At 43.1% G+C, this 26,925-nt stretch overlaps 2 protein-coding genes across 5 annotated transcripts in view; one reads left to right on the top strand and one right to left on the bottom strand.

The window, feature by feature from the left end:
- jarid2b (jumonji and AT-rich interaction domain containing 2b) overlaps nucleotides 1-16,489 on the top strand; it is a 108,147-nt gene extending 91,658 nt beyond the window's left edge. The window contains exons 7-18 of the mRNA XM_061059127.1: nucleotides 3,369-4,833; nucleotides 5,977-6,521; nucleotides 10,404-10,496; nucleotides 10,768-10,886; nucleotides 11,090-11,160; nucleotides 11,294-11,408; nucleotides 11,540-11,645; nucleotides 11,815-11,997; nucleotides 12,764-12,894; nucleotides 13,016-13,202; nucleotides 13,562-13,669; nucleotides 13,920-16,489. Coding sequence (XP_060915110.1) covers nucleotides 3,369-4,833; nucleotides 5,977-6,521; nucleotides 10,404-10,496; nucleotides 10,768-10,886; nucleotides 11,090-11,160; nucleotides 11,294-11,408; nucleotides 11,540-11,645; nucleotides 11,815-11,997; nucleotides 12,764-12,894; nucleotides 13,016-13,202; nucleotides 13,562-13,669; nucleotides 13,920-14,159 — 3,363 coding nt within the window. The 3' untranslated portion in view covers nucleotides 14,160-16,489. The remainder of the gene's footprint in view (nucleotides 1-3,368; nucleotides 4,834-5,976; nucleotides 6,522-10,403; nucleotides 10,497-10,767; nucleotides 10,887-11,089; nucleotides 11,161-11,293; nucleotides 11,409-11,539; nucleotides 11,646-11,814; nucleotides 11,998-12,763; nucleotides 12,895-13,015; nucleotides 13,203-13,561; nucleotides 13,670-13,919) is intronic.
- A 1,372-nt stretch (nucleotides 16,490-17,861) lies between these two features.
- dtnbp1b (dystrobrevin binding protein 1b) overlaps nucleotides 17,862-26,925 on the bottom strand; it is a 37,154-nt gene continuing 28,090 nt past the window's right edge. For 3 of the 4 annotated variants that reach the window (XM_061059147.1, XM_061059148.1, XM_061059149.1), the window contains 3 exons: nucleotides 25,989-26,156; nucleotides 22,206-22,349; nucleotides 17,862-20,766 (listed from right to left, as the gene is read on the bottom strand). In XM_061059147.1, the coding sequence (XP_060915130.1) occupies nucleotides 20,432-20,766; nucleotides 22,206-22,349; nucleotides 25,989-26,156 (647 nt within the window). In that variant the 3' untranslated portion in view covers nucleotides 17,862-20,431. The remainder of the gene's footprint in view (nucleotides 20,767-22,205; nucleotides 22,350-25,988; nucleotides 26,157-26,925) is intronic. The other variant, XM_061059150.1, reaches the window with a different exon arrangement.

Below are 26,925 nucleotides of genomic sequence, written 5' to 3'. Positions count from 1 at the left end.
ATTGACTACGGCATATTGATTTATCGTTCAGCTTGGTGGGGATTCAACTCTTTGATTGTCACTGCGCCGACGTAACACTTGATGGATGTGACGCGCTCTGTCATGCTGTGTCATGCATTCATTATATTCCAGAAGTTATTGTGTTTGCATTGTTTTATTCTGCTGGTGAAACACCTGCGGGGAGAAGAACTAAAAAACAAACAAATTACAGAGCATTCTTAAACTTGACACACGTTGTCTTCACTTTCAAACCGATCAATCACAGTTCTTTAGGGGTCCTGCTTGTTGTCTTTTTTGGCCCTGATGTGGAGTTCGTTATTAAAGAGCTGTGTAAATGCATGTAATGACCAGAATAATGCTGCATGCGCAACCTCTCCAGCTCCTCCCTCCTTTTTGTCAGTCAGGCAGGCTTTGCAAGGGTTAAACTTTCTCGTCTTCTTCTATCCTCTGGCTGGCCTTCTTTCTCTCTCTCCCTCTCTCTCTCCCTCTCCCTTTGTTTCCCCCCTTGTTTCTTCTCGGCTCTCCAGCAGATGTTGCCTGTTAAAAATCTTCCTGCCAGGCCTCAGCTGGGCTATAGCAACACATGATGTCATCTAGACCCACCTCCCTCTCCCTCCCTCCCTCCCTCCCTCCACCTCCCCCCCTTCCTCCCCGCTCACATGCGACCAAAATCCACTCCAGAACAGTCTCCGGCTGCCTGTCTGTGCGTGCGTGTGTGTGTGTGTGCGTGTGTGCGTGTGTGTGTTTGTGTGTGTATGTGTGTGTGTGAGCTCTATTTTTTTCCCCCTTTGGCTGCAGTGTCTTTCTTGATCAGTTCAGCACCCTTCTCATTTCTTTTCACATTGTTCTTGCCAGAGGCTGTTAGCAGAAGTGAACTTTTGAATCCCTTTTTTTCTCATTTCTTCAATCTGTACTTTTCTTTGTCTTTCTGTCATCCCTTTTTTCTTCCTTCCTTCCCAAGCATCTAAACAAACTCCTGCTTCCTTCCTCTGTTCCACCATTCCTCCCTCTCGTCAGCACTCTCATGCCATCCTCCTCTTCCACCAGACCAAGTAATTAAAGAGGAAAAAAAAAAGTGAGGCAGACTTGCCAAGCCCCCCCTGAAGCCAGGAGAGCCGGTCCGCTGAGCCCTCCTGTGGCAAGAAGCGGTCATGACAGCAGATTCAGCGCTTTGTCAGCAAACTGTGGCTGGACGAATATAGAAGCTGTCTGGACGACTAATGCTCTGGCACTTAAGTTTCTATTTCAGCATCAGTGGAACACTAAATAAAGTCACACTGTAGTTAAAAATAAGTCCGTTTGAACTTGTGTCAGAGTAGTAAAATGTATACATAATAAAAACATTTTTCTACTTATTTTACACACATTTGTGACAGACAATATGTCGCATAAAAAACAGTGTTGCTTCTAAGGCAGCCTACCTATTTAGAAATGTTTCATTTTCTTTCTAAAGTTCCCCTTTCACCCCTCTTCCTCCTCACCCCTTCTCTCCTTGTCACATTGTGTATTTCCATTGTGACTAGGCGTGTGTGTGTAAATGTGTGTTTTTAGAGGGAATGATTGACGGAGGCCGGGTTAGGTTTCAGTCCCCCCTTATCTTTTAATGGCCTGGTCTTTGTGTCTGCTCCCCCCCTGCCACCTGAGACAAACACAACACAATACATGCGCACGCACACACACACACACACACACACACACACACACACACACACAAATGTGACGCGAGAACCCTTCAAAGGCAAAAACCTGCCAATGGGCCGGCTGTCACCTCCCTCCTGTGGCGCCTCCTCTGTGATTGATAACTCCATCTCTCCCTTTTCTTTCTTGTGTGGTTCTCTTTCCAGCTGGTCCAGACGGACAGACACACAGATACTGTAGGAAGTGTGCCGTGTGTTCTTTGGATATGTGTTAATAAGAAACAGAAAGAAAAGCATGTAGGTAACCAAAGTGCCCCCCCCCCCCCCCCATTGTGTTAATGCAACTTCACAAACATGACCTACAGCTCAACTTAAAAAAAAAAAAAAAAAAAAATTGGCAGCCAAGTCCTGAGCTTTAACTTTACAAGATCTTCAAACACTGTGAGGCTTTCTTTCTCACTCACACACACACACACACACACACACATGCACAGAGACCAATCAGAGAAGGGAGACAGAAACGGGAATGAAAAGTGGGCCATAAAAACATGAGGAGACAGACGAGGAGAGGAATGCATACAGGGGGAACTATATGTGGAAGAAAAGGAGATGCAGAGATGGAGTGAAGACAGATTCTTAAGTTTAATTTAACACAATGGATTTAACATTCATTGATGGAGGAGGTTGCCGTGTTTCTTTCCACAACTATAGCCTCCAAGCAATCCAGCCATGTAACCACACACACAAGACCTTTAACCATCGCTTTGAACTGAATGACAGTGTTTAAGGAAATAGTACAGCAAATAAAAGGCTGTTTTTATGTGCCTTGATGTGATTTTGTTCCATACCAATGACCCCACCTCCGGCCTCATACTGTCCAGCCATCTGCTAGTGGAAACCATCCCCTAAAGCTTTCCCTCTCATGTCTACAATTTCTTTCCTTTTTCTTCTTGTTCTTAACCGTTGTTTATCTCTGGATGTAGTGGTTTTGGTTTTCGGTCGCCCACATATCCTTTTCCCCAAATCTCTGTCTTTTGTGTTGTCAGTAGTTTTGAGTTGCTGTTTACAAAAGTGTCCTGGATTTGGAAGCCCAGTCATCAAGACAGTCGACGGGTTATCTAATGAATAGTGTGGGTTTTTTCCACAAATAGCTTTTTGGGTCTGGCCGGCCAAAATGTTTTATTGCAAGAGCTAGCATCCGAGTGTTTGGCATCTAAATCTTTGGAGTGTGGGTGCGCCCACGCCCCTGCATGTGTCCGGTCTTATTTTCTGAATATAGATTTCTCTGTGTGTGTGTGTGGGTGCTTTTCTGGAAATCTGTTCTATATTTTGAGGCAGTAGACTTTTGAATTTCTATGTGTGTGTGTGTGTAGAATAATTTGAGGATTGATTTGCAGCATTGTAATCAGATTTTTTTAAACAGTGTTTGCCATTTTTTTTTTATGATTTCCACTTCTGTTTGAGGTGTTTTAATTACAGTAGTATATACTGCATAATAGATTGTACCTGAAGGATGGTGCAACTCATAGATCTGATTTACCACTACAGATTTAAAAATGTTTGTTCACTTACCACTAAGAGAACATTCTTTGATTCTCTATTAGAAAATATTAAAATATGTTAAAGTATCTGATTGATGTATGATATAATGTCTCTAAGAATATCATTGAATGAGAATAAATATTTATCCGATTAGCCTAATATGTACTCTGCTTATGTTGTTAATTTCAGGTCTCAAAAGTGAACGGGCTGACGCGGGCGGGCTCGGCACAGGCTGTCAGTGGTGCCAAAAAGAGCCGTGACTTCCGACTGCCGTCCAAAACTGTGAAGAAGTACACAGCCACCGTGTCCAAGGGCCACGTCACCTACACCAAAGCCAAACAGAAAGAACTGGGCAAGAAAACCAAACTCAGCAACAGCAGCAACAAACACAACAGCGCCGCCTCGGCACCATCGTCAGCGAACAATCACAATCAGCACAGCCAGCCGGCAGCAGCCAGCAACGGGCTGGCCAACTCAGGAAAAGCAGCGGCGCCAGCCCTCCACAGCAATGCAAAAACCCGCAAACAGGTGCTATTATCCAATGGGCTGCACGGCGTCGCCCGCCTCAACGGCAGGCTGAACGGGCAGCGGCACAACACGACGGTCAAAGAGGACGTCGTACAGAGACAGTGCCAGCGGCAGCAGAGCCACGCGGAGTGCGCCGGTCGGGAAGGACTGCGCAACTCCAAGAGGCGCCTGGAGGTTGTGCTCAACCCAGTCCCGACGGGGGTTATCGAACAGAAAGCCAAAACCACGGTGAACGACGCCAAGAAGGCGAAGATTCAACCCTCCTCCTCGCTGGAGACGCGCAGCAGCAAGAAGGTGGCCAATCAAGACAAAGCTGCCTCACAAACCCCCACCCCCCCTATTTCTAATGGACATGAATCAAAAACATCCTCCTCACCTGAACAAACTCCACCTGTCAGCCCGCTTACACCTCCCACGCCGCCTCCTCAACAAACCCCGCCTCCCTCTACACCAGCAGCCAACGCGGAGCCGGTGAACCAGCGACCCAAGCGGGCGTCGGCCGGCAAGCTGATGCTGATTCGACAAGCGCAGCAGCAGCAGAGCAGGTCTCACGGTCGCAGCTCATCCTCCTCCTCCCCGTCATCGGGCCAGAATCACACACAGAACCCCAGTCGTGCCAGCACTACCTCAGACCCCCAACAAACCTCTGTGTCATCCAATGCCACCTCCCCCTCCCCGCTCGCTTCCACCAACAGCCCCGGACCGCTCAAGCCGGCAGCGTCTCGGCTCCTCGACCGCGACAAGGAGTGGGAGCGCGAGAAGGATATGACGCGGCAGAAGGAACGCGAGCAGGAAAGGGAGTGGGACCGCCAGCGGAGCAGGTCCGAGGGCTGGGCGGCGCTGGGCGAAGCCCCCGTCTTCCGGCCGGCCCCAAGGGAGTTCCTGGACCCCCTGGTGTATTTGGACGCAGCGAGGGAGCAGGCCGAGGACGCCGGCATGTGCCGCGTGGTCCCGCCTCCCGACTGGCGGCCTGAGTGCAAGCTGAGCGAGGAGATGCGTTTCGTCACACAGGTGCAGAGGGTCCACATGCTGGGCCGGCGCTGGGGTCCCAATGTGCAGCGGCTGGCCTGCATCCGGAAGCACCTCAAATCTCAGGGCATTACCATGGAGGAGCCTCCTGTCATCGGTAAGAGAGACAAACATAAGTTCATGTTAAATCACACAAGATAATTTAGATTTCATTCTACTGTAGAGATAGTCATTTAAAAAAATCCCATTTCCAACTGAGGCCTTGTCTACATTTGTTTTTCTTTTGCTTCATTTGTAAAGAGGAAATAATGATATACGAGAAACGGCATATTTACAAATGCCCAAAATATGTATAAAATATCCTGTTTACCTTCTTAGTATCCTACATTTTTTTAAAAGAGTGTTTAGACACAAGCTCTGGGCTGTAACAAGCGTTCGACATAAGCAGCCAAGAAACAAGCATCACAAATATTGTTATTTCTGTTGGTATCCACGGTGCTCTGAAAGCTTTAGTGGGTTTTCAACACATTTTATCATCCTGTTTATAGACGACAATAACAATGTGGAACAACTTGGCGAGTAGCCTGGCAGGCCCAGAAAACATTATTTCCCCTCCACTCTGTCCTGTCACCTTCCATTTCAAACGATGACATCATCCTCTTATGAGTCTTTAAACACCCCCGGTGTAGGTGGCTTTTTTCATCAGAGCATATACGCTACATGCCTCTAATGTAAGCACATTTCCTGGTGTGTTGAATTGTTTAAGTTTTGCACTAGTGTGTGCTTTTGACTGTGCTGAGTGTTTTTGAATACAGCAGTGTGTGTAATGTTGGTGTGCGGCTGACAGCCAGAGAGATCTGGCAAGCCTGCTCGCCACAGTGGAAGCCACTGCAGCCAGCCAGGATGACCCTGTTCCAAATGACTTCCTTTACTGTGCCCAGCAGATCAGTTCGACATTAGCGGAATTTGTATCTCTATTTGGCACAATGAAGGTTAGGATCATTCTGAGAGGTGAAAAAATCAATTGGCTGTTTCAAATAAAATGAACTGGCCTGGATGATATGCTGTTCGCTTAGCCAGCGGAGCAGATGCTCTAAGATGGCAGTGTTCTTCATTAGATCCCTGTGCATTACAAAACCTGAGTTTAGACGAGGGAAACGGGGCGACTGCTTTTTGCGTACATGCCTTCATTAGCAGGATCATCATTCATGCTGACATTTTATGATGACAATTAGTTCTCTAAGTTTAGCTGTTTTTTCTCTGAATTAACTTTTTCTCTTTCTGTCATTCTCTCATGCAGGTGGCTGTGAAGTGGACCTGTCACGTTTTTTCCAGCTCATCAACGACATGGGTGGCATGCAGCAGGTGATGGACCTGAAGAAGTGGACCAAGCTGGCCGACCTCCTGTGCATCCCCAAGTCAGCGCAGGACCGGCTGGCCAAGCTGCAGGAGGCGTACCTCCAGTACATCCTCTCCTACGACTCGCTCAGCGCCGAGGAGCGCCTCTGCCTGCAGGCTGAGGTGCTGCAGGAGAAGAAGAACCTGGAGTCCCACCGCGGCCCCCTGGAGGGCCTGTCGGACTCCTCGGCACCCAGCGCGCTCGTGCTGCCGCGCTACGAGCCCAAGAACGGTCTGGCGGGTGGGATGGTGGGAGGGACGACGGGCAATCACCGCACCAACGGAGTGTTTCATCGTCTGAAGGAGCTGGAGGCTCAGGTCAAAGCGGGCCGGCGCCGGCTCTTCGCTCAGGAAAAACAAGGCAAAGAGGACAAGCAGCACGGGGAGGAGCATCAGGAGGAGGAGGACTGGGGAGTTCTCAGTGACCAGCACAAATGTATTAACAAGGTGAGAGGAAGGAGACACCTTGATGTATACAGAGATATCAGTGTAACATTTCCTCATGTCTATCATGTTCTTCAGTCAATCAATCAAACTTTATTTGTATAGCACTTTTCATACAACAAATGTATCCCAGTGCTTTACATCAACATAAATCAAACAGCAACAACATGACTCCCTCCCCCACCCCTATCCCACAATCCAAAAACTGAGGTAAAATAACTAGATAAGAACAGGTACTGAGGAAACGCTATCATTAATTCTAAATGAGGAAACACAGGAGGTTCAAAATGTAATAAAACTAGATGAAATGAGATTCAGTTAAAAGCTCTACTCAAAAGGTAGGTCTTGAGTTTGCTTTTAAAAATGTTTACATTGTGTTCTGCCCTCAGGTCTCCTGGTAAACTGTTCCACAGACAGGGGGGTCATTGTAATAAAAAGATGCCTCACCGTAGGTTTTAGTTTGGAACAATTAAAAGACCACTACCAGAAGACCTGAGGGCTCTGGTGGGCTCATAAGTTAAAAGCAAATTGGATAAATAGGGGGGGCGCAAGGCCATTAAGAGCTTTAAAAACCAATAAGATAATCTTAAAATCAATTCTAAAACAAACGGGAGACTGGAACAATGCAGAGACTTTAAAATGGGTGTAATGTGTGCTCTCTTTCTGGTCTTCGTCAGCAGTCTTGCAGCTGAATTTTGGAGAATCTGTAACTGCGATGTCTTGTCCTTCTAGAACAGGTTGATCTCAAACATAGACCATATAAAACATGGATCTCTGAAGGGGAATTTTTAAACCATATGATTGTGGTCTCCATATTAAAAATGGTATCTCAACCTTTCTTACGGTGATCCTAGAAACAGGCAAATAGGTAGACCTGAGGCAGGCCCATTAGCCTCCTGGCCAATGATACAACGTGCCCGCTTACAGTCATAACACTTGTGCTCCTCTTTTCCTTTATAGATGTATGATGTGTGAGTTAAAGAGAAACACCTCTGGATGAATGTTTTATTTTCATGAAAAGATGACTTCTAAAAACGACTCTACTCTATGTAGAACGTAGTCATGTTGTCATGTTTAAGATGCTAGCATGTTAGCATCTATTACCAGGCTCTGCAATAGCATAGTTTAACTGACTCACTGTCTTGTTTTGATGGTCAACATCAGACCCTTTTGTGGCTTCTTGTTCAGTCTTCAGATGCTTCATTGCACTACTATCTGAATCCAAACTGTCGTCACACGTCAGTGCAGACAACACACGACTCTCGTAGTGCCACCTTTTAAGTACGAGTGTTTCAGTATCACTTTCTGTGGAAGCAGCTGAGCTGTGCTATAAATTGTCAGAAAGATAACACCATCGAGGTTCTCACTTTGTTTCTCTGGTGTGAACTTCAAAGGTGTTATATAACTGTGGAAGTTCTTGAACACTGTTCTTGGTAACTACATCAGGCGGTCGATGTTTATGGTGTGTAAAAGCCAACATCAGAGCAGAAGATGAAAATGTCAATTTGAAAAATCTTTGTTTCAGAGTGAGTGTGAGAAGTCTTCACATTTTGTGCTTTAAAAAAATACTTCTGTGCTGTGCTGTGTGTGTGTGTGTGGTAAGGTGGTCAATTTGTGTGTGTGTTTGTGTATTTACTCACACACTTCAGATGTGTTCCCAGCTCCCCTTCCTGCTGGCAGCTGTACTGATTCTGGCTGGCTGAAAATGTAGGTCAGAGAGAAGGCAGCCCCCAGAACCAGCTCGTCCCCCTCAACCTCTGTCCCGCCCCCCCGTTCACACACGCCCCTCCTTCTCCGGCTCTCTCCACCCTCCAGCTCCTTTAATCCAGCCCCTCTCCACATGGCATTTCTCCTCCTGCACATGCCCTTGCTCAAAGCCATTTCGCCCAAATCTGCGGTCCCTTTGCCCACTCTCTCTTTCCATACGGTCCTCATGCCAAGCCCCTCTGTCCCTAAGACTGTGCATCAGTATGTTATGCTAACAGCTCTTTGTGTATGTGTACAAATCTGCATGTGCAAACACATCTGCATGTGATTTCTAAAAAGACTGTTCTTTTATATTTTAGTCTTAGTCTTGGGTGCTTCAACACAGAAAAGAGGCAGAAGGCAGAGACATGTATTGAAAGGAAATGACAAGAACAGGACATTACCTAATAAAGCCCTGGAAATAATAAACATAAGCCCTATTCTCACATGCTCAAAACTCTTACGATTTCCCTCCTTTTTGGAGTGCTCATTCCTTCTCGCCAGTATGTTCTTCTCAGCTCTTTTGTTGATTCTGTGAATATGACAAATTAAGCGTGGTATTGTACTCTTTGGCTTGTGCAGTTTCATTGCATGCATGGAGATTGCACCGGTCATGTGCAATGCAGTCTATGGTCATGTGACATTTGCAGGATGTAAATGTCTTTAACCCCTCCCACTCACTTTGCTGAATATTACCTGCTGCTTTCTGACATCAGCTCAGTCTGACCTTGCATGGGAAAAATTCCCTGGGGTGGGCCGGCAGGGAAAATTCCAGGTGAAGTTGGAGTGAAAACTTCAGTAGCTTCCGTTCACACATGCACAAAACTCCTGAAAACTTCCTGAAATATTCAGTGTGTAATCTAATGCAAGTGTGAAAAAGCACCGTATGTGGTTGATTGTGGGTGTGCAAAATGGTGGTGATATTTATGGAGCAATTATTTTGTTGTGCTCTTATTTTGCTTGAGAGCACATTTTTAGTCACTGCATGGCGTCTTGATATGCTGAGGCAGTAATTATTTCTTTAATTAAGAAAAATGTGTTCTCTCTTCTGTGGCACGCTGCACATTACTCCACCCGTCTTGAATTCCATGTTCTCCTCTCCTCCTTCCTCCTGTTGACTGTAACTCTTTGTATGACCTCCCTCTGAGGAGCTGAGATATTGTCAGCAGACCTGACCCGGGACAATCAGTAACCCTCTGAATTATAAAAGAAAAGCACCTTTTCAAGGCTGTGACATGTGAATAGCTGTCTCCATCCTGACAGGACGGGCTTGTCTAAATATGACCCATCACTTTTCTGCACAGCTCAGATCTGTATGCATTTTTCATCACAAGTGGCCCCCAGAAGGAGGTTATATTTCACTTTTTCTATCAGGAGAACAAAGTGCATGTCAAGGGTGTAATTAACTCTAATTACAGCGGGGAAATGCCAGATAAGTGCTGCTACTGACTTCCACACAGAGCGACTTGACAGCCCTTACTAGGTCACTCTTATACAGTATTATTACAATTTCTGTTATAACAAGAACTAGAGTGTGGTAAAATAATGCATATGAATGAGGTATGTCATAATTTGAAACTCCTGAAGGGGAGGCGGGGGGGGGCGGAAGAGAGACAAACTGTCGCTGCGATGATAAAGAATCCGCAAGGTCATCTTTCAGCAGGGTCCGTATGTCTGCAGGACCCGGGGCCGGCAGATTTATGGTAACCTTCAAAGCTTCAATGTAGCAGGAGTGTCCATGAGAGAGGGGTCAAGTCCAGGGGAAATGTATACAGGATGTGTAGGAGAGGTGAGGTGGAGCCTTATAGAGCCACATGCACACAGTCTATTTGTCAGAGCGTGGAGTACATGCATTCTTTGAACATAACGCTTTCCCTCTGACTTTGGCACAAACATGTGGTGGGAAAGAAGAAAACTCACAGTTCAATGACATCCAGCAATGACTCTTTTTTTTAAATTTTTTTACTCGTGTTTATTTACATTCCAACCCTAGTTCACAATCTCTAAAGTTTGTTTTTATCATGACTGATGAACATTAAATGTGGACTGTTTTTTCTTGTTCCCCCTCACACTCCTTTAACATGCTGTGACTAATAATGTTTTATTCTTATTTCGTCCTCTTTTTTTTTTTTTTTCCAGGGGAAATCGGTGTCTTTGACCAACTTCTTCAGGATAGCCCGGAACACCATGACCATGTGCTTTAACAAGGAACCAGGGGCTGCTGAGGTCGAGGTTAGCACGCTATAGCATTTTGATAAGACAACTTCTAATGCAATCTGATTGGCCAAGAGAGCGTAAGAGGCCGGATCCTCTCCAAATGTTTCATGCTTAAAGTCATTTCTTACACTCAGATGAATTTTGCCTTTGCAAACCGTGCCGTGAGACGAACACTCACAGAGCTTATTCATCAGTATGCTGACATGATTGACTTTGAGAGACACCTTGGACCCTGCTTCATGCTTTCTTCCACTGATCTTCTCTCCTTTCTTTTTGTATTCTGCAGCAAGAGTACTGGAGTATTGTGGAGCAGAGAGACAGCCATGTGGCAGTGCATTGTGGGAAGGTGGACACTAGTACACATGGCAGTGGTTTCCCCACAGGAAAATCAGAGCCATTTTCAAAGTAAGTAAAATAAAAACCTTTCCCTACACTTACTTTATGTCACACCACGGCTTGCTTGACCTTTTCTTATGAGTCTCAGATGGTTAATATCTGCATGGTAAAACCTGAAGAGTATAACTGTCTGCTCCTGTGTCAGATATCCTTTCAATGTATCTCTTGAATATGAATGGAAAAGTAACTATGTCCTCGCATCTCCTCCTCAGACATGGATGGAATCTCACCGTCCTCCCCAATAACCCTGGATCCATTCTGAGACATCTGGGTGCTGTGCCTGGTAAGGACACATAAGAGGCACTTCTCACACCAACAAGTGCAGCAGTGAACCGCTCCGATAACTCCCTTTAACTGCCATTATTTGAGATTTAAGATAATTAACCTGCATCTTTGTATCCCCTCCGTCTCTGCAGGGGTGACCATTCCCTGGCTAAACATTGGCATGGTCTTTTCTACCTCATGCTGGTCTCGAGACCAAAATCGCCTTCCATATATTGATTACTTACACACTGGTGCTGATTGCATTTGGTAAGTGCATACTGGACAATTTTTTCTTTTAAACATTTGAACATGTGTAAGTAAGAAGCAGTACAAATGGAGGGTAAAGTTAGCACATGTCCTTGTGTATTTATGTCTCTGTCCCTGTGTTCCTCCTGCAGGTATTCTATCCCTGCTGAGGAGAAGGCTAAGCTGGACAAGGTGGTCCATACACTGCTTCAGGCCAATGGCACCCCAGGACTAGAAATGTTGGAGAAGAACATCATGGTTAGTGTGCTCTGAAATTTTCAATACATATTTGATATAATATCTAACTGGCTTCATCATGTGATTGATTACACGCAAAAGGAAGAAGTGTTTTCAGTTAAGTTTACACTGAATATACATTTAATCATTTTCTTTTCTTTCCCTCCTCTCCTGCTTCTCGCCTCTCCAGATCTCTCCAGAGGTGCTGTGCCGCGAGGGCATCAAGGTTCAGCGCACGGTCCAGCGCAGCGGTCAGTTCGTGGTCTGCTTTCCTGGTGCCTTTGTCTCTAAAGTGTGCTGCGGCTACAGCGTGTCAGAGACGGTGCACTTTGCCACGCCGCACTGGATGAACCTGGGTTACCAGGCTGCAAAGGTCAGCAACATGAATCTTGTTGGGGAAAATCATTGCAAAGGGCTCTTTGAAATAAAAACACAACTTCTATTCATCTGTGGGGAAAAGAAATGTGCAATGGATGGAATTAATCCCCATACATATCAAATTTAAAATCCAATATGTCTCCTTTTTCTTTGGAATGAATGATGTGCTTGTGCATCACAGATTTGTGTGCCATGTGACGTTTTAATTCTGCACAACAGTGGCCTCTTGTGGACAGCAGCAGTCATGGCTCTTGATTTATGAAGAGTTGATTGAAAGTGAAATGAATAAATGAAGTTGAAACCCAGAGCTTGATTCTCTAATCAGCTCATTTGTTAAACTTTGTAAACCAGGGAGACATACAGTTACAGTCGCCAACTGCAGCTGCACGTGTCCCTGGAGGGGGAATGTATTTAGATATCTATGGCAATCACGAGAAAAGTCTTTGGTCGACTGGACCTCATTACAGCAGTAATAGAAGAGGAGAAAATGCTCTTTACTGTCGTTATGGGTGATGGAAGAATGTATATCTTCAGTAATAGCATCCGATCCACAGCCGCAGCACAGATTGCTCTCAGGGGTAACATGAAATTCTTACAGCCGTGTATCATGGTGCACAGACTGAAACATTTATATGTATTCATTCATGCATAACAGGACGAGAAACATTTATCTAAGGAGTTATATAGACTTTGATGTTAGAAAACTGGTTTACTGGTTTAATATGAATCATATTCTTAATCTGTTGTGAATTTGTTTGCAGGACCTGAAGTGTCGTCGTATTGCTAAACCCTTCTCCATGGAGAAGCTACTGTATCAGATTGCCACAGCGGAATCCAAGAGGGACAATGGCCTTCTCCTCACCACCATCTCCGCCCTACTCAAAGACCTCAGGTAGGATTCTGTTACGATTACCCAGTACTTAGGGAAAAAAAAAAAAAAAAAGCACCAAAATGTTGCCATATAATTCTCAAAATGAACACTTAATGAGCATATTGTTTTTTTTGTCAAATAGGAACATAGAGATGCACCAACGTCAGGAACTTTACAAGGCAGGTTTGCTCTCCTCGGCCCGCTACGGCACCCATGACGGCAGCCTGGGGCCGGTCGAGGGACGCAAGAAGCCCCGCGGGAAATGGCTGGCACTGGAGTCCTCTGAGAGACGCTGCCAGATCTGTCAGCATCTCTGCTACCTGTCCATGGTACGAGCACCGAGTAATATTGTTGAAATGCTATCGTGCTTCATTGGATGTGTTGTACCAATTTATCTCAGTCATGCACTAAAACAAAGAAAGTCCATTAAGAAAGCTTGAAGTCTAAAATATTTAATGTTTTTGCAAAAGCATGCAGCTTACATATTCTTACAAGTGTCCTCCTGCTGTTTATTATAATATTTTCACAATGCACCCTACAAAAAACTGCATTTTATTGCTCTTTATGTCTCAAACTTGAGAACTATCTTAGTCAAAGTGATGAAACTGGAAAGGATTTTACAACAATCCTACTATCTCAGTCATGTAGTCATCTACAGTCATTTCTGTCTTTGTTTGTGTCTGTGCAGGTGGTTCAGGAGACCGACAATGTTGTCTTCTGTCTGGAGTGTGCACTGCGCTACGTGGAGAAGCACAAGTCCTGCAGAGGCCTGAAGATGATGTACCGATACGATGAGGTGAGCTGGTGCTGGTTTTTCTTTTTCAGCTTTGGTTGCTGCAGTTCTCTCTCTATCCAGGAGGGGGAGACATTAACCAGGTTTACACAGACCCAAGAAGCAGATTACTCAGCATGGCAGTGCATTTTTTTGTTGACGCTGTAATTAATTTTGTGCATGAATATTAAAGAAAACAATGTGATAAAGAATGATGTTGAAATACAATGATAAACAATGTTTTTGTTTAATCTTTTTTTATTCTTCTATTCAGGAGCAAATCAACAGTTTGGTCAACCAGGTGTGTGGCCGGGCCATGTTAAAGAACGGAGGCAGCGTTGTCGGTAACGGTGCAGTCGTCGTCAGCGTGGGAGCAGAGGACCCGTGCGTCAACTTAAGCCCCGCCAAAGCTTCCCCCCCGGCAAAGCGAGGCCCTCGTAAACGCGCCACAGTGGAGGTGTCCCTCGCTCGCCTGTCCTCCAGCCACATCCCCAAGGCTGCTGCTGTGTCCTGAGGGGGAGACGCCTCAATGTCATCGCTCCGGTGCGCTGTGCCCACATCCTGCCTACCAACCCCTCCATTAGCGCCCCCTTAAACTCCCCTGTTATTTTTGTTTTTTTACATTGAAAATCACTATCACCCCCCTCTCCAACACCTGAAATTTAAGATGGTTTTTCATCTTTGAAAATCCTCCCAAAAATGGTCACCTCCCCCCTTAGTATGACATGCTTGTTTTATAAAAAGAGAAAAAAGCAAAAGAAAAGCAAGATGTCTTTTTTGCACTAGTGTGAAAGAAGAATTTGTTTTATTCTGGATGATTTTAGAATCGCCCCCGTCCCCCCTTAAAGTCGTCCTTTTTACAACGTCTCAAGCATTAAGTTTTAACGTTCACAAGAAGACTCGATGGGCCCAGTAATACCCTCGACTTCCGCCCGTATCCTCCTCACACTGAAATGGGTTACACTTGTTACCTTCTTGTTGCATCACGCTATCCTCCCCACATCTGGCCCACCCTGGAGAATGAACCCCGCCCCCTCCTCATCACACGTCACTCAGCTGTGAACACGGGACTAATGAAAAGGCGGCCCTTTTTTTTTTTCCTCCCCTGGTTCTTCTTAAATGAAACTGACATCAAGTAGTTACCCAAAGTTTCTCCCTGTCCTTGCTTTGAGGAAGAGGAGTCCTTTTTTTAAATTGATTTTATTCTTTCTTGATGCAGCTACTGCATTTTCTTTGTAGAGGGGGGGTCGGCGATGCGAGGTAAAAACTTGAAAGACAGACGATGTTGGTTTTTTGTTGGTTGACTATGTTTTTCCAAGTCCTACTTTGAATTTTAGCTTTGTTTTTTGATAGTATTTTTTTTGTTTTTGCAAGAAGTCTTCTGTGTATTTTATTTTATTTTGTCATTGTGGATGTTTCTTTTTGTCGATGGATGTGAGAGGGGCGGAGCCACAGCGGCTTGGCCTGTGATAGGTCACTGCTTACCTCACATCCTGTTAGTATGGAGGGATCCCTCCTTCGCTAGCGAGTGAAAACCGTGCCTGATACTTAGCGAGGAGATCCATTTTATTGGTGCTGTTGGTTATTACTGTATAACAACACAAAAAAAAAAATTAAAATCTTGGGGGTTAGCACCTGCTAGTGGCTAACGGCTAGCTGGTGCACCCCCACCCCACAGGGCAGAAAGGCTGTCGGGCTTTTCTGGTTCTAGATGTGCAATCGTGTTAACATTCCATTCTTCCAGTCCTCTTGTTTCATCTGTACCAGTAAACATTAATTATTATATTATATTATTATTATTATTTTGTGTTGTTTTTTTTTTTTTTTTTACTTTTGTTGATCTGATGTGTTTTCTCAAGTAGAGCCACTAGTCAAAGAGTGTAAAATGTGAAATATCAAATCCAAGTTTTGTTTCTTGTTTCTTTAAATTGTCCCTTGTTTTTTTGGCTTTTGCATTTTTTTTCCCTTTTCCAGATATATTATGAGTGCTTTTTTTTTTTTTTTTTAGAGACAGGAAAAAAGTCCAACGCAAACAAAACATCAACTTTTTTTGTAAATAATCCTGTAAATTTCTTTAAATACTTGAGCCTGATTCTGGGGATAAGGAATAAAGGAATAAAGGAAGGAACAAAGAGAGAAACGATGAGAGGGTGCTCGATGAAGAAAAAGCCTTACATTTCCCTTTCTTCATCCATGTTAGTTTGACGCTTACAGGGTCACTCTGGTAAACGTGTATAAAAATTTTAAGTGCTGCTTATATCACTAAGAAAGAAGATATTGAGTAGCCAACAACTGCCCCCCAAACTAAGTTCTGTTTGTTTAGCTTTACTTTTTTAAAGAAAAGGGAAAAAAAGAGATGTTCACAAAAAAAAGTGGGTTTTTACATTTTCATTACTGAAAATTCAACAAAAATGTAGTAGCTACTCATGTTGCACTGAGCTTGCCAGTGGTGACTGTCAAGGAAAAATCCTATAATCCAGTTTGTTGGTTGTCGTCCCTCACAGAAGACTGAACTGTTTTAGGACTATTTAATGAAATACCAAGTCGGGTATTTTCAACATTTAAAAAAAAGTGGTTGTCAAGTTTTTATGGCCTTACAATATATTTTATTCTGATGGGATTGTTTTTGTTTTTTCAGTTCTCTGTTTTGTCGTTTCTTCCATTTTTCTACAGTATAAAACTACTTGCTCACAGTGGGGTCTCTGGTGACTTAATTTATTAGTGCCGCATCTCGGCCTTTCCCTCCACTCGGAAAGAGAGTCTCATGTTGGTTATATTGACAGTTTTTTACTTTTGCAGTTTGTACTTAAGGTTTAATAAAAACTTATGGACAATTCACTGTCAGTTCTTTCCAGCCCCGCTTGTCTTTTTGTGTGCAAACCCTGACACGACTTTGAGAAATGGTTCAGATTGATGCAGGCCTTCACCCAAATCTAAACTCCCTGATCTCCAGTGGTAACTTACCCAGAGCTTTGATACGAAGTCAATCGACAGAAAATGATTCATGTTTACCTTTTTTTTTTTCATTTTTTAAGATTTATTTTTGGTCTTTTTGGGCCTTTTAATGGAGAAATAGGACAGTGGATAGAGTCAGAAATCAGGGAGAGAGAGAAAGTGGGGAATGACATGCGGGATAGGAGCCACAGGCTGGATTCGCGCGCACTAACCACTGCGCCACCAGTGCCCCGCCATTACCATTATTTAAGGAGGTTTCAGAGGGTTTGTCTGAGGATTTGTAAATATTGGTAGCTGCAGTCATACAGATAATCCTCCAGACTTTACTGATTATCATTCTTAAATGGTAAATGGATTTGGGCTTGTATGACTCTTTTCTTGTCTTCTGACTACTCAGCAAGTTACACCTACCCATTCACCCACTGATGGCAGAGGCTGCTGTGTAAAGTGTCCATCAGTATTCACTAATACATTTATAAACAGTCACACCGCCGACGAAACAGGTTGTCCCAACTTGGGGTTAAGTGTCTTGTCCAAGGACACATTGGACATGTTGCTGCAGTAGCTAGGGATCGAACCCCAAATCTCCCCGTTGAGATGACTGACTGAGCCACAGCTCTTATTATTATTACCATGTTACTATTGAAGCCGTTAAAAACCTAAGGTCTAAGCTGCGTTTTTTGGGGGGAGAAAAATGTTCAACATTTTAAAAAAATGGAATCAATATGTTGTCAAATGACTGATTTGTAAAGTCAGCTGTCAAGTAATTTAAAAAAGTAAATAAGCAAATAATCATTTAACCTTACCATAAACAATAAGTTAGTAGATCAATTTATTTAGACTGTGAGCAATGTGCAATTTTTATCTTGGACTCTTCTATGGATAAGGTTGAGAAACAAAGGAAACCCACACTATCTGCATTACTAAAAAACACTACAAGTTTATAAGAATTATATTTAAAAAAAAAAAAAAAAAAAGGTTTTTGATGACTGTTTTACAAGTGTGAAGTCTATCCACAGGTCAAAGGTGAGAAAAGCCTGAACGTAACATGGTCTAATTCCAAGAAGCAGCAGGTGTGAGATGTTAGAAGCAGCTCTTCTGTTTATTTAACACAGAGCTAATCACAGTCTGTTCTTTCACCTCACACTTACACATGTAAAGAAAGCCTTGCAGTTCTTCATAACCTCGATCAGAGTCCACTGACTGTCACGCATCCACAGCTGCTATTTACTCTTCACAATAAAAGGACACATCCACTCTCAGCCTTCAAATGTAATTTTACTCTGAACAGAACACTTGTATTGCTTCGCCTTCATTTACAGTTAAAAACATTTGACTATAGTAATGAATAAATACATGGCATAATATTCTCCCCCTGTATTTAAAACCACATTCCTCTCTTGCAGAACACACACTATCCATTCACTCACTGTGTCAGTTTTCCATTTCTAAAGAGCTCAGGCAGCAGGACTATAAATCAGAGTGAGCGCACAGGGACTGTTAACATGCTCAAATCCGAAATCCTGCTCACATTTCACTCTCTTAACTCTGTACCTGAAATGCTGGATATGAGAATTAAAACAATGCTTAGGGAGAAACATTTATTACCAACAAGTCAGAAATTGTAGGCAGCGGAAAGGAAGGAAGGAAGGAAGTAACGCTGTCACATGGCACGAATGTCAACATTTCTGTACAAAATCATGTTGATATAGTTAAACCTTCTGGGGGTCCAGTGCATAGCACGCAGTCCAAACAGGGATTTGGTCCTCGCTCACCAGGAGAAGTTCACCCAAATATTATTGGTCAAAGGAATGGCAATGGGTAACCCTCCTGTGTGTGTGTGTGTGTGTGTGTGTGTGTGTGTGTGTATGTGTGTATGTGTGTATGTGGAAAATCAATGTCTTTGAGAGGCTGATACCGGTGACAACATGTAAATGTGCTCACACACACCTTGAAAACCTGAACAAACACTGGGGATTTTCCACACACCACCATCATCACACAGCAGGATAAAGGCTCTTTGTGTTTACATTTCAGTGTGACAGAGAGGTGGTTAAATCCTAACTTTTAAATAAAGTTATTACAAACACAATAAGACATAGATTTGTGAGCTGGTGGTCAATCATTCACACGCTCACTCAGGAGCAGATTCAGGAACAACGTGCAGCGCAGCATACCTTCATCTATAGGGAGATATTAATAGCTAATGTCAAATTGAAAACCACATCATGCAAGAATTCTTTCTCTTCCCCACCATGATGTTGCTTCTGATAATAACAAGCTAACACCAGTGACAAGAGGAGTTCACTTTCTCTTAAGATTTCTGCCAACCTGTGTAAAGCGCTGCACGCTTCTTGATGGACGTGTCGCTCCCACTCAACTCTTGGTTACACAGTTATTAACAGGACTTCAAGTCTTGAGGGGGGGATCTGCTTTTCTTCCTTTCATGAGTCATTGTGCCATCAAAGAGGGATAGTAGAGCTGTTATTTAAGGGGTTTCTTCAAAATGTAATACACTTTTATTCTCAGTCTGCTTATTCATGTGAAACCTATTACACACTAGATAATAAAGCATATTGTTTTGACACATTGGCTCAACTAAATGTAGCTGTTCAATAATGCAGACATAACATGCACGCATATGGCTCACATCTAAGGCTAACTCTGATTGGATAAAGACTCCAGACCCACGGTGTGTCTCCCTATTAAAGTGAAACGACTTCATGGTGCACTGAAAAAGCTTTACAAGCATGCACACTCAGATATGAAAACACAAGAGTAGCCTTTATCCCACTGTTTATGAAGGAGGGTGGTACATACTGATTCTTGTTCATATATTTCAATGATTTCACTCTAATCAGCCTCTCAAAGATCTCCATATACCTGAACTCTGCTTTACAGTACTATGTGGTTTGAAACCCACTGCCAGGTGACTGCCAGTTATGACACGTGTGTTTATAAAAGCCAGTGGCAGAAAAGGATTATCTCATAGGTATTTAATCTTGATCATAAACATGTGAAAGAAATGCAGCAAGCATTCAGGGTTAAGCTGTGACCTTACTGAAACGTATTCCATGTGTGCCGAGCAAGTCATTTGTGAATGGCTGCATGCTAATAACTCCAATTTTCTTTGTCAAAACAACTTAGTGATTCCAGGCTTAGTCAGCACAGGATTTTTAGATATTAAGGACACACTTCCTGTGACAGAGAGTTCTGTGCATTACTCAGCATTAAAAGGGATGTATCTCTTGAAAGAAATGTTGCTAATAAAGTGTCATTTTTAAATGTTTTAAGGACTTAATAGAAACAGACTTTTCTTTTTATTTCACTGGGACAACGGCTCATATATCTGACGACAGATTTTCAAAACCTGGACGAATTTAACCAAAACGAGATGTTCTTCCATACTTATGTGATTAAAAACTTGTTATATTTATGTAGACTTTAGTTAGATGATCAAATCAAACATAAACATGACAGAGAAAATGTTCTTTCATGTTTCTAATGTGCTTCAATAATGCAACAGTATATTAATGCTTAACTGCTGCAGCCTGTTAGCATGGTCAAAGCTACAGTGTTAGCATTCATGTTAAGCTATTTAATGCTAAAATGCTAAAGGGAATTCAAAGCTAATTCACAGGATTCAATTAGAATTAAAAACTCACATGTGTGGGCTTTTAAGGCAAGGTCATGTGGCAGTTAGTGCAACCTCAGTGTATAATTGGTTAGGTGTTTTTGAAGGAAGCCAATCATGTTATACATCACTTTGATTTGTTTCGCAGCTCTGTGTGTGCGTGTGCGTGTTTGTGTTTGAATCCAGTCCTTGTCTCCTCAAACCTTCGACCTGCTCTCCCCACAGTCTTTGCTGCTCCGCTCCTCTTGCTCCGTCTTGTCCACCAGCGCTGTGTCAGGGTGCACCTCCTCGTCATCCAGGGTCACCACCACAGGGGGCCTTCTCCTCCTCCTCTCTCCCACACCTACACCTCCACCTCCTCCTCCCTGCTCCGTCTCCTCCTCCTCTTCGTCGTCATCCTCCTCCCCGGCCTCTGTGTCCTGGCTGGCAGAGTCGGTGCAGGTGGAGGAGAGGGAGGAAAGCTTGTGGCGGAGCTCAGCCTGGGTGGGGACCTGAAGACTGATCTCTGTGGTGAAGGACTCAACATCTGGACCTGGAAAAAAAAAGAGGGTAAAAAAAAAAGTAAGTACCTCTGCAATTTCTAAAGCTTTCCACATCATTATTGCTAATTAAATAAATAATCACAATTCAAAGGTGTGATGTTTTGATGGGTTTTTTTTTACAAACAACATTACACCTCAGCTGAGAGAGACTGGGACGGACGCTAAAATAAAGCCATCTATTGGCTGATGAAGCTGTGTGTCTTTCTGACATTATGTCTCTGTTGATTTCTGTATCAGGATGCCTAATACGATGTAGAAAAAAATCTGAATGAAATTACAGTCAATAGCCACAGAGAGCTTAATTCCCAATGGGCTTGCATGTTGCATCATGATCCATATGTGCAGAGGAGATTCTACAAGTTATTGATTACATTTATTTAAACATTTGTTCTTCTAGTTATTTTTTGCTGGTTGGTATAAAACCACTTTACATTGACTCTTAAAATCCTTGCAGACACACATATCTGTAAACAACCCTTTGCTCAAAGGAAAGTTAGACAACTAGCTTCTGATTGGCTGGACTCATTCCTGAGTCATCATGCTACTCTTAGCCCATGGCTAGTAATAACAGTTTTCATCCTGCAGCAATGGATACATGATCACAAAAAGGCATCTTGTATTCATCAGAAGCTGCTGACATGTTTTTAATAAAGAGGAACATGCAAGTTACTCGAACATTAATGCAATGTATAAAATGGAAATGAAATAGAAAGTGCACATGCATTAAGAAAATATATCCATGTCCATATCAATTTTTGGCCATATATATCAATATTAATTGTCATGATATCAAAAAGAAGATAAATTAAGTAGAACCCTTAGATGTAAAACAACTTAATTTGCTATTTAATACTAGAAGTGCATTTTGTGATGATTTAACAAAGCCTGACAGGTAACGAGGGTTTTTTTTGTCAATTTTGCAGAAAAGCTGCAGTGACTGGAGAAAATTGCGTTGTGGCAGAGATTGGATAAATGTGAGTTATGTGTTGTGATCTGGAGAGAACTTGTAAGTTATTCTTTCTCTATGTTTTGACCAGCTTCAAAAAAAGAGATGGACCCCGTCGTGATTATTCGACCGACTTCATGATTCTTTTTTTTATCTAGCTCGGAGCTCAGCCTCCCGCAGAGTTATAAAAATGGAACAGAATCATGGGCATCAATATATTTTCCAGACGAGGACAAGCTGTCTCTTGGATGCTGTAGGATGTTCTCTGTCACAAGACATTTTCCCAAGCAGATGTGGACAGATGGAGTTGATGCATCGTGCTGAAACACTGGTCCTGTCAATCTTCTGAGTCAGATTTCTGCATTGGCAGATTATTTCATATGAGGCATTTCTAAGTTAGAACACTCAGCAATAAAGTGTTGTCTGTATCATCTTGAATTTCTTATGTATTTGTTGTGTTTCTGAGTGCTTATGGCCACTTACCTGCGACAGGCGACGCAGCACTGTTGTCCTCTCCCCCAGAGTGCAGAAACACATCCAGAGCTTCATGGTCGGACATGTCCATCAGGTCCATCTGCTCCAGCATGTCCACGTTCACCTCCATGGACGACATACTTCCTATTGGCTCTGGACATGGCACAGGACAGCAAGATTTTAACTTCAAACATGACGGGGGGGGCATTCAGCGGGGCAGCAGCAAGGGGCTGAGTCCAGGAAGAGAGGCGCTTTCACTTTTTGTCATATCAAAATGTGCCAAGCAGAAGCGAATGGAGCTCACTCAGGCTGCATGATGCATTTGAAATTAGTTAGATAACAGTTTGTCTTCTGGATGAATCACAGCTTTATCACAAGTAATGGGTTGGCAGGTGTCACTGTATGTAAAGCTGAACATGAAGGTATCAAGCAGCACCTATACTACAATACTAAAGGAGTAAGCAGTTACGGGTGTCCTTCCTCCTGTTACCAGTGGCATTTTTAAGGTCATCTGAAGCTAATAAGAAGTATTACAGTTTGAAACGGTCAAATAAAGTGTATGTATGAATTAATGTTATTTTAATACATAATTACCTCTTTGTGTTTTTTTTACTTATACAGTAATGTGTCCTTGCTGAAATGTTACAAACATAAAGGAGTCAAATTGTACACTAAGGATCATGACATCAGAAGCTACCCACTCGATTAGAGAGTTAAACTGTTAAAAGTTTCAAAAGAACTTTGGCAATTTCTTTTTTTAAGTTTTGGCCCAGTATAGGACTTAAGGATCGCCCATCGCTTACATCATAACTGAATAAGGAAGGCATGTTTTTATATCCAGTGTGCATGGAGGAACGACCGCAGCCAACAGTTTTTTTTTATTTGAATTGTATTTCAGTTGATTCTACACTCTCCACTTTTTTTTCTGATATGCACTGATAGTCTAGAAAGTTTGCAAAATATATATTAATGAAACACATAATACCTGATTTCTATGATGATGCTAAAAACTGACAAACTAGCTGATTCTTCAAAAGGAAATCCATCCACACAACCTAACATGACACTTATACAGTCCTGGATTCACCACCTTGCAGGGGTACAAACACCTTGAGCACTAGCATGATGTGCTGCATGCATCACAAACAGCCAGTCGTTGCACTGCAGGGATGGAGGAGGGGGGGGGGGGGGGGGGAGATAGGCAGGGGTAAATGTGCAAGCACAAGAGGAAGAAGGGGCAAATGACTTGGTCGGTGCACAGCAATGAGAGAGGATGCCATTGGCTACCGTACCTCAAGGAAATGAGGAGAGCAGAGGAGAGCGGCACGGGGAAGGAAGAGCAGAAGAGTGAAAGAAAAGAGAGAAAGAAGGGGGATGTTATTTCCAATGGAGACTCCCCCAAAAGTCGTCCCATACTTCAGATAGCAACAAACGGACACATGAGTGAGTGTCAGACCGGATCACTCAACTTTGGCAATTCATCTGAATATGTCCGAAAATGTCCTTTACACACATTGAAACTAATTCTTCAACACACAGACATGGATGAATTGAACTCATACAAATGGAGATTGTGTATTTTTTTTAACAAACATACAGAAAAAAAATCACTCGACATGGTTACACCAATCCAGTAATATAAGCATTCTCTCGTCTATTCTGCTCTGTAGAGGCTGCAGTAGTTGTTTTGTGTGACATATCAGAGAGAAGCTCTAATGCTCACTAATGACTGCTCAGCGTGAAGCCTCTTCCATGTGCATTCCCATATCTCGCCTGTCAGCTCCACAATTATCAACAAATAGCAGCTATCCAAGCTCATAAAACATAGCATGAAGGATGTTGATTCAGTATTCAGGCCAGAATGGAGCCTTCTCTCCAACTCATCAACAAGAATAAACAAATGTGCACACACATAAATTCACACACACACACATTCACTTAAACCAACACTGCAGCTGTGTTGTGAGAGTCTTGGTGGAGAAAGCACTGCACTGAGAACATCATTTCCACGTCACTGACTTTTACATGTTCTTCTTTTAGCCCTACTGTGACCTTGCCTAAGAGGTTCTCCTGCTGGGAGGGACTGCTGGGAGATTATGGAGAGTATCCAAGTGTGTGTGTGTGTGTGTGTGTGTGTGTGTGTGTGTGTGTGTGTGTGTGTGTGTGTGTGTGTGTGTGTGTGTGTGTGTGTGTGTGTGTGTGTGTGTTTGTGTTTGTGTGTTTGTGTACGTTTAAGACGCTTGAGACTGGCTTTTGATGGCTCGGGTTTGTGAGGGCATCCGCAATGCTTTCTCTCATCGCTGGACTGTCTCCTTTCAGTTTATTTCCTCTGTCTCCAGGCTACTTGTTTAGTGTTTCCAGCTGTATATTTGCCCCCCTGCTGTATGGATTTTTGGTTGTATAGTATTAACACTGTGGTCATTTTCCTCTGACAACATGCGTGAGGTGGGAAAAATAAATGTGGCTAGTTAGCCAGCTATTTTGTTGGTTTGAAGCGTTGAGAATCTAACAAAACCTTTTGTAATTTCCCTAATTCCTGATTGATGAGCAGCTGAGAAGACAACATACATGATACTGAAAATCCAGAAGGAAAATGGGACATATTTCAGGGTAACTATTAGCTACTGTCAGACAACAACCAAAGTTAACATTTACCCACTTGGTAGCTGACAAGACAATTTGATGGTGCTACACGATATAAGAAAGCCTTCTGTTCCTCCAAACTGTGTACTGAATCTCCGTGGATAACAGTGGACTGAATTGTGGGGTTTGATCTAACAAAGCATTGGGATGCTGTTGGATCTCATATAAAGATGCAGGAGGATTTTAATCAATTTATTTTTTCCACAACGGTAATTAATGTATTGTTAATTGGGCGGCCATCTCAACTACAAAGCGCTGCGGGAAACACTGTTATGTGTTTTCAAGAAACGGTGACACAATAACAATTTTCTAGACTCTGTTTTGAGACTACAATTTGAAAATCAGAACAACACACTAAAAAATATGTGAGCTTCCCAACCGAAACATGACATCCAAAGAAAATGGCCTCTATGAAACATTCGGTCGCTGAACAGTAAACCTGGATTTCACGGTTGTTGTTTTTCGTGGCAGAACTGAATTGATTACAAGAAGGTGATTGACAGTGATTTAACACAAGTTCTCTCCCTCTCCACTCCTTCGTCCCTCCTCCCTCCATACTGCTCTGCAATCCGCTCTGATAATAAGCCACATCCAGAGGATTAGGTGAGCAGGATAGATAAGTAAAAGAGGTAGAGAAATCACATTCCAAACCAATCCATCTTTCCAGAGGTGTATGCGCTCCCTCACTTCAGCACATCCTCTGGGTATTTTAGCACAGGATTCTTAGCAGTAATACATTGGGTAAACTGCAGCAGGATTCTATTACAATCCCAGGTGGAAAGACTACATTTATATGATGTGGTGGCATTTTTTCAGAGTAATGACTCTACTTGTGAGTTTAGCGACAGGCACTCAGAGTGTAGAGCGTCGCTGCAGAAAGCTATTACGGCTCAATCTTGTGATATGCAGCTGAAGTGTGAAGGTTTCGGCTGATGTTATCAGGACTCCAGAATTAATTCACTTGAATGCTTGATAGCTTTGCTTTCACTGTTGAATAAGTAACAGACACCACAACCTAAACCTCAACTTTGAAATGTTTTTCGTTTGCAGGCTAAATATATGCTCAATTTTAAGCTGATTAAATAAGATAAAAGAGCAATACTACTTCATCTGTAGAGAACGTCGGACGTCATTGCTTCTTCTTCTCACCTCTCCTCTCAGTGATCTGCAGGTAGCCAGTAGACAGATACTGCTCCATGTCTTGCTGGAAGGCCTCCTCAAAGAACTTCTGCCTTTCTTTCAGCTTGACTTGAGGGGTTGGGATCCCTCCTGGTTCCGCTCCAGGGACTCTTTGTGCATGCTCGGCATCTAGCTCCACTTAAAAGAAGAGAAGGGGAAGAGAAGTTATTTAGAAGCTATACACGAGAGAAAAACATGAAAAACTGGAGATAGCATCTGAACGGTGAAAACACCTCCCCAAAAACTTCTCGAGATTCATAGTTACGCTTTTAATGTGACAAAAGTTGGGAAGCTAATACTTGCTAACTTGAGCTAATTTCTTGGAAAACTATTCCAAGAAGAAGTCGTGTAGAAGAACAGCCTTCTTTTTTTTCTCAAAATTGAACTCACCCCTATACAAACCTCTCTGGCCAAAACTCTCTGATCTGAAATAAACCAGTGCTATGGGACATGGAAAGCAGCTAAAGTCATCCTCTACAGGCAGGGGGGTCAATCTTTACTGAGGCAGAACCATGTTGGGCCTAGTGCTCCACAGAGCTCACAGATTCTACGATTCACTCCAACCTTTAGAAAACCAATACTCAGTCTCCTGTGGGTTTCACAGGAGGGACCACACACACACACACACTGAAGTCCCACGCATGCAGCCCATTCTGCTGCACACACTTCAGTAAACAGAGGCTCATCTCCCGCTGAGTGTATCCTCCGTCCTGCTGGGGCATTAAAGGGGAAAAAAAATCACCTTTGCTGCCTCAAACACAAGTAACTGCAATGTTTGTTCTGTCCTAAAAAGAAGGGTCATTCCGTTATTATCTAGCTTGTTGGTCTGACATAAGGGTGTCTTACTTAATGGTTTGGAAAATTCCTAATGAGGGTTCTTACTATACACTGATCTTAGATCTGATGT

Source organism: Labrus mixtus, chromosome 16, assembly GCF_963584025.1.
Source record: "Labrus mixtus chromosome 16, fLabMix1.1, whole genome shotgun sequence".
In the NCBI taxonomy this organism is placed as follows: domain Eukaryota; kingdom Metazoa; phylum Chordata; class Actinopteri; order Labriformes; family Labridae; genus Labrus; species Labrus mixtus.
The sequence above is the reverse complement of the archived record's forward strand: the minus strand, read 5'-3'. Positions and strand labels throughout refer to the sequence as shown.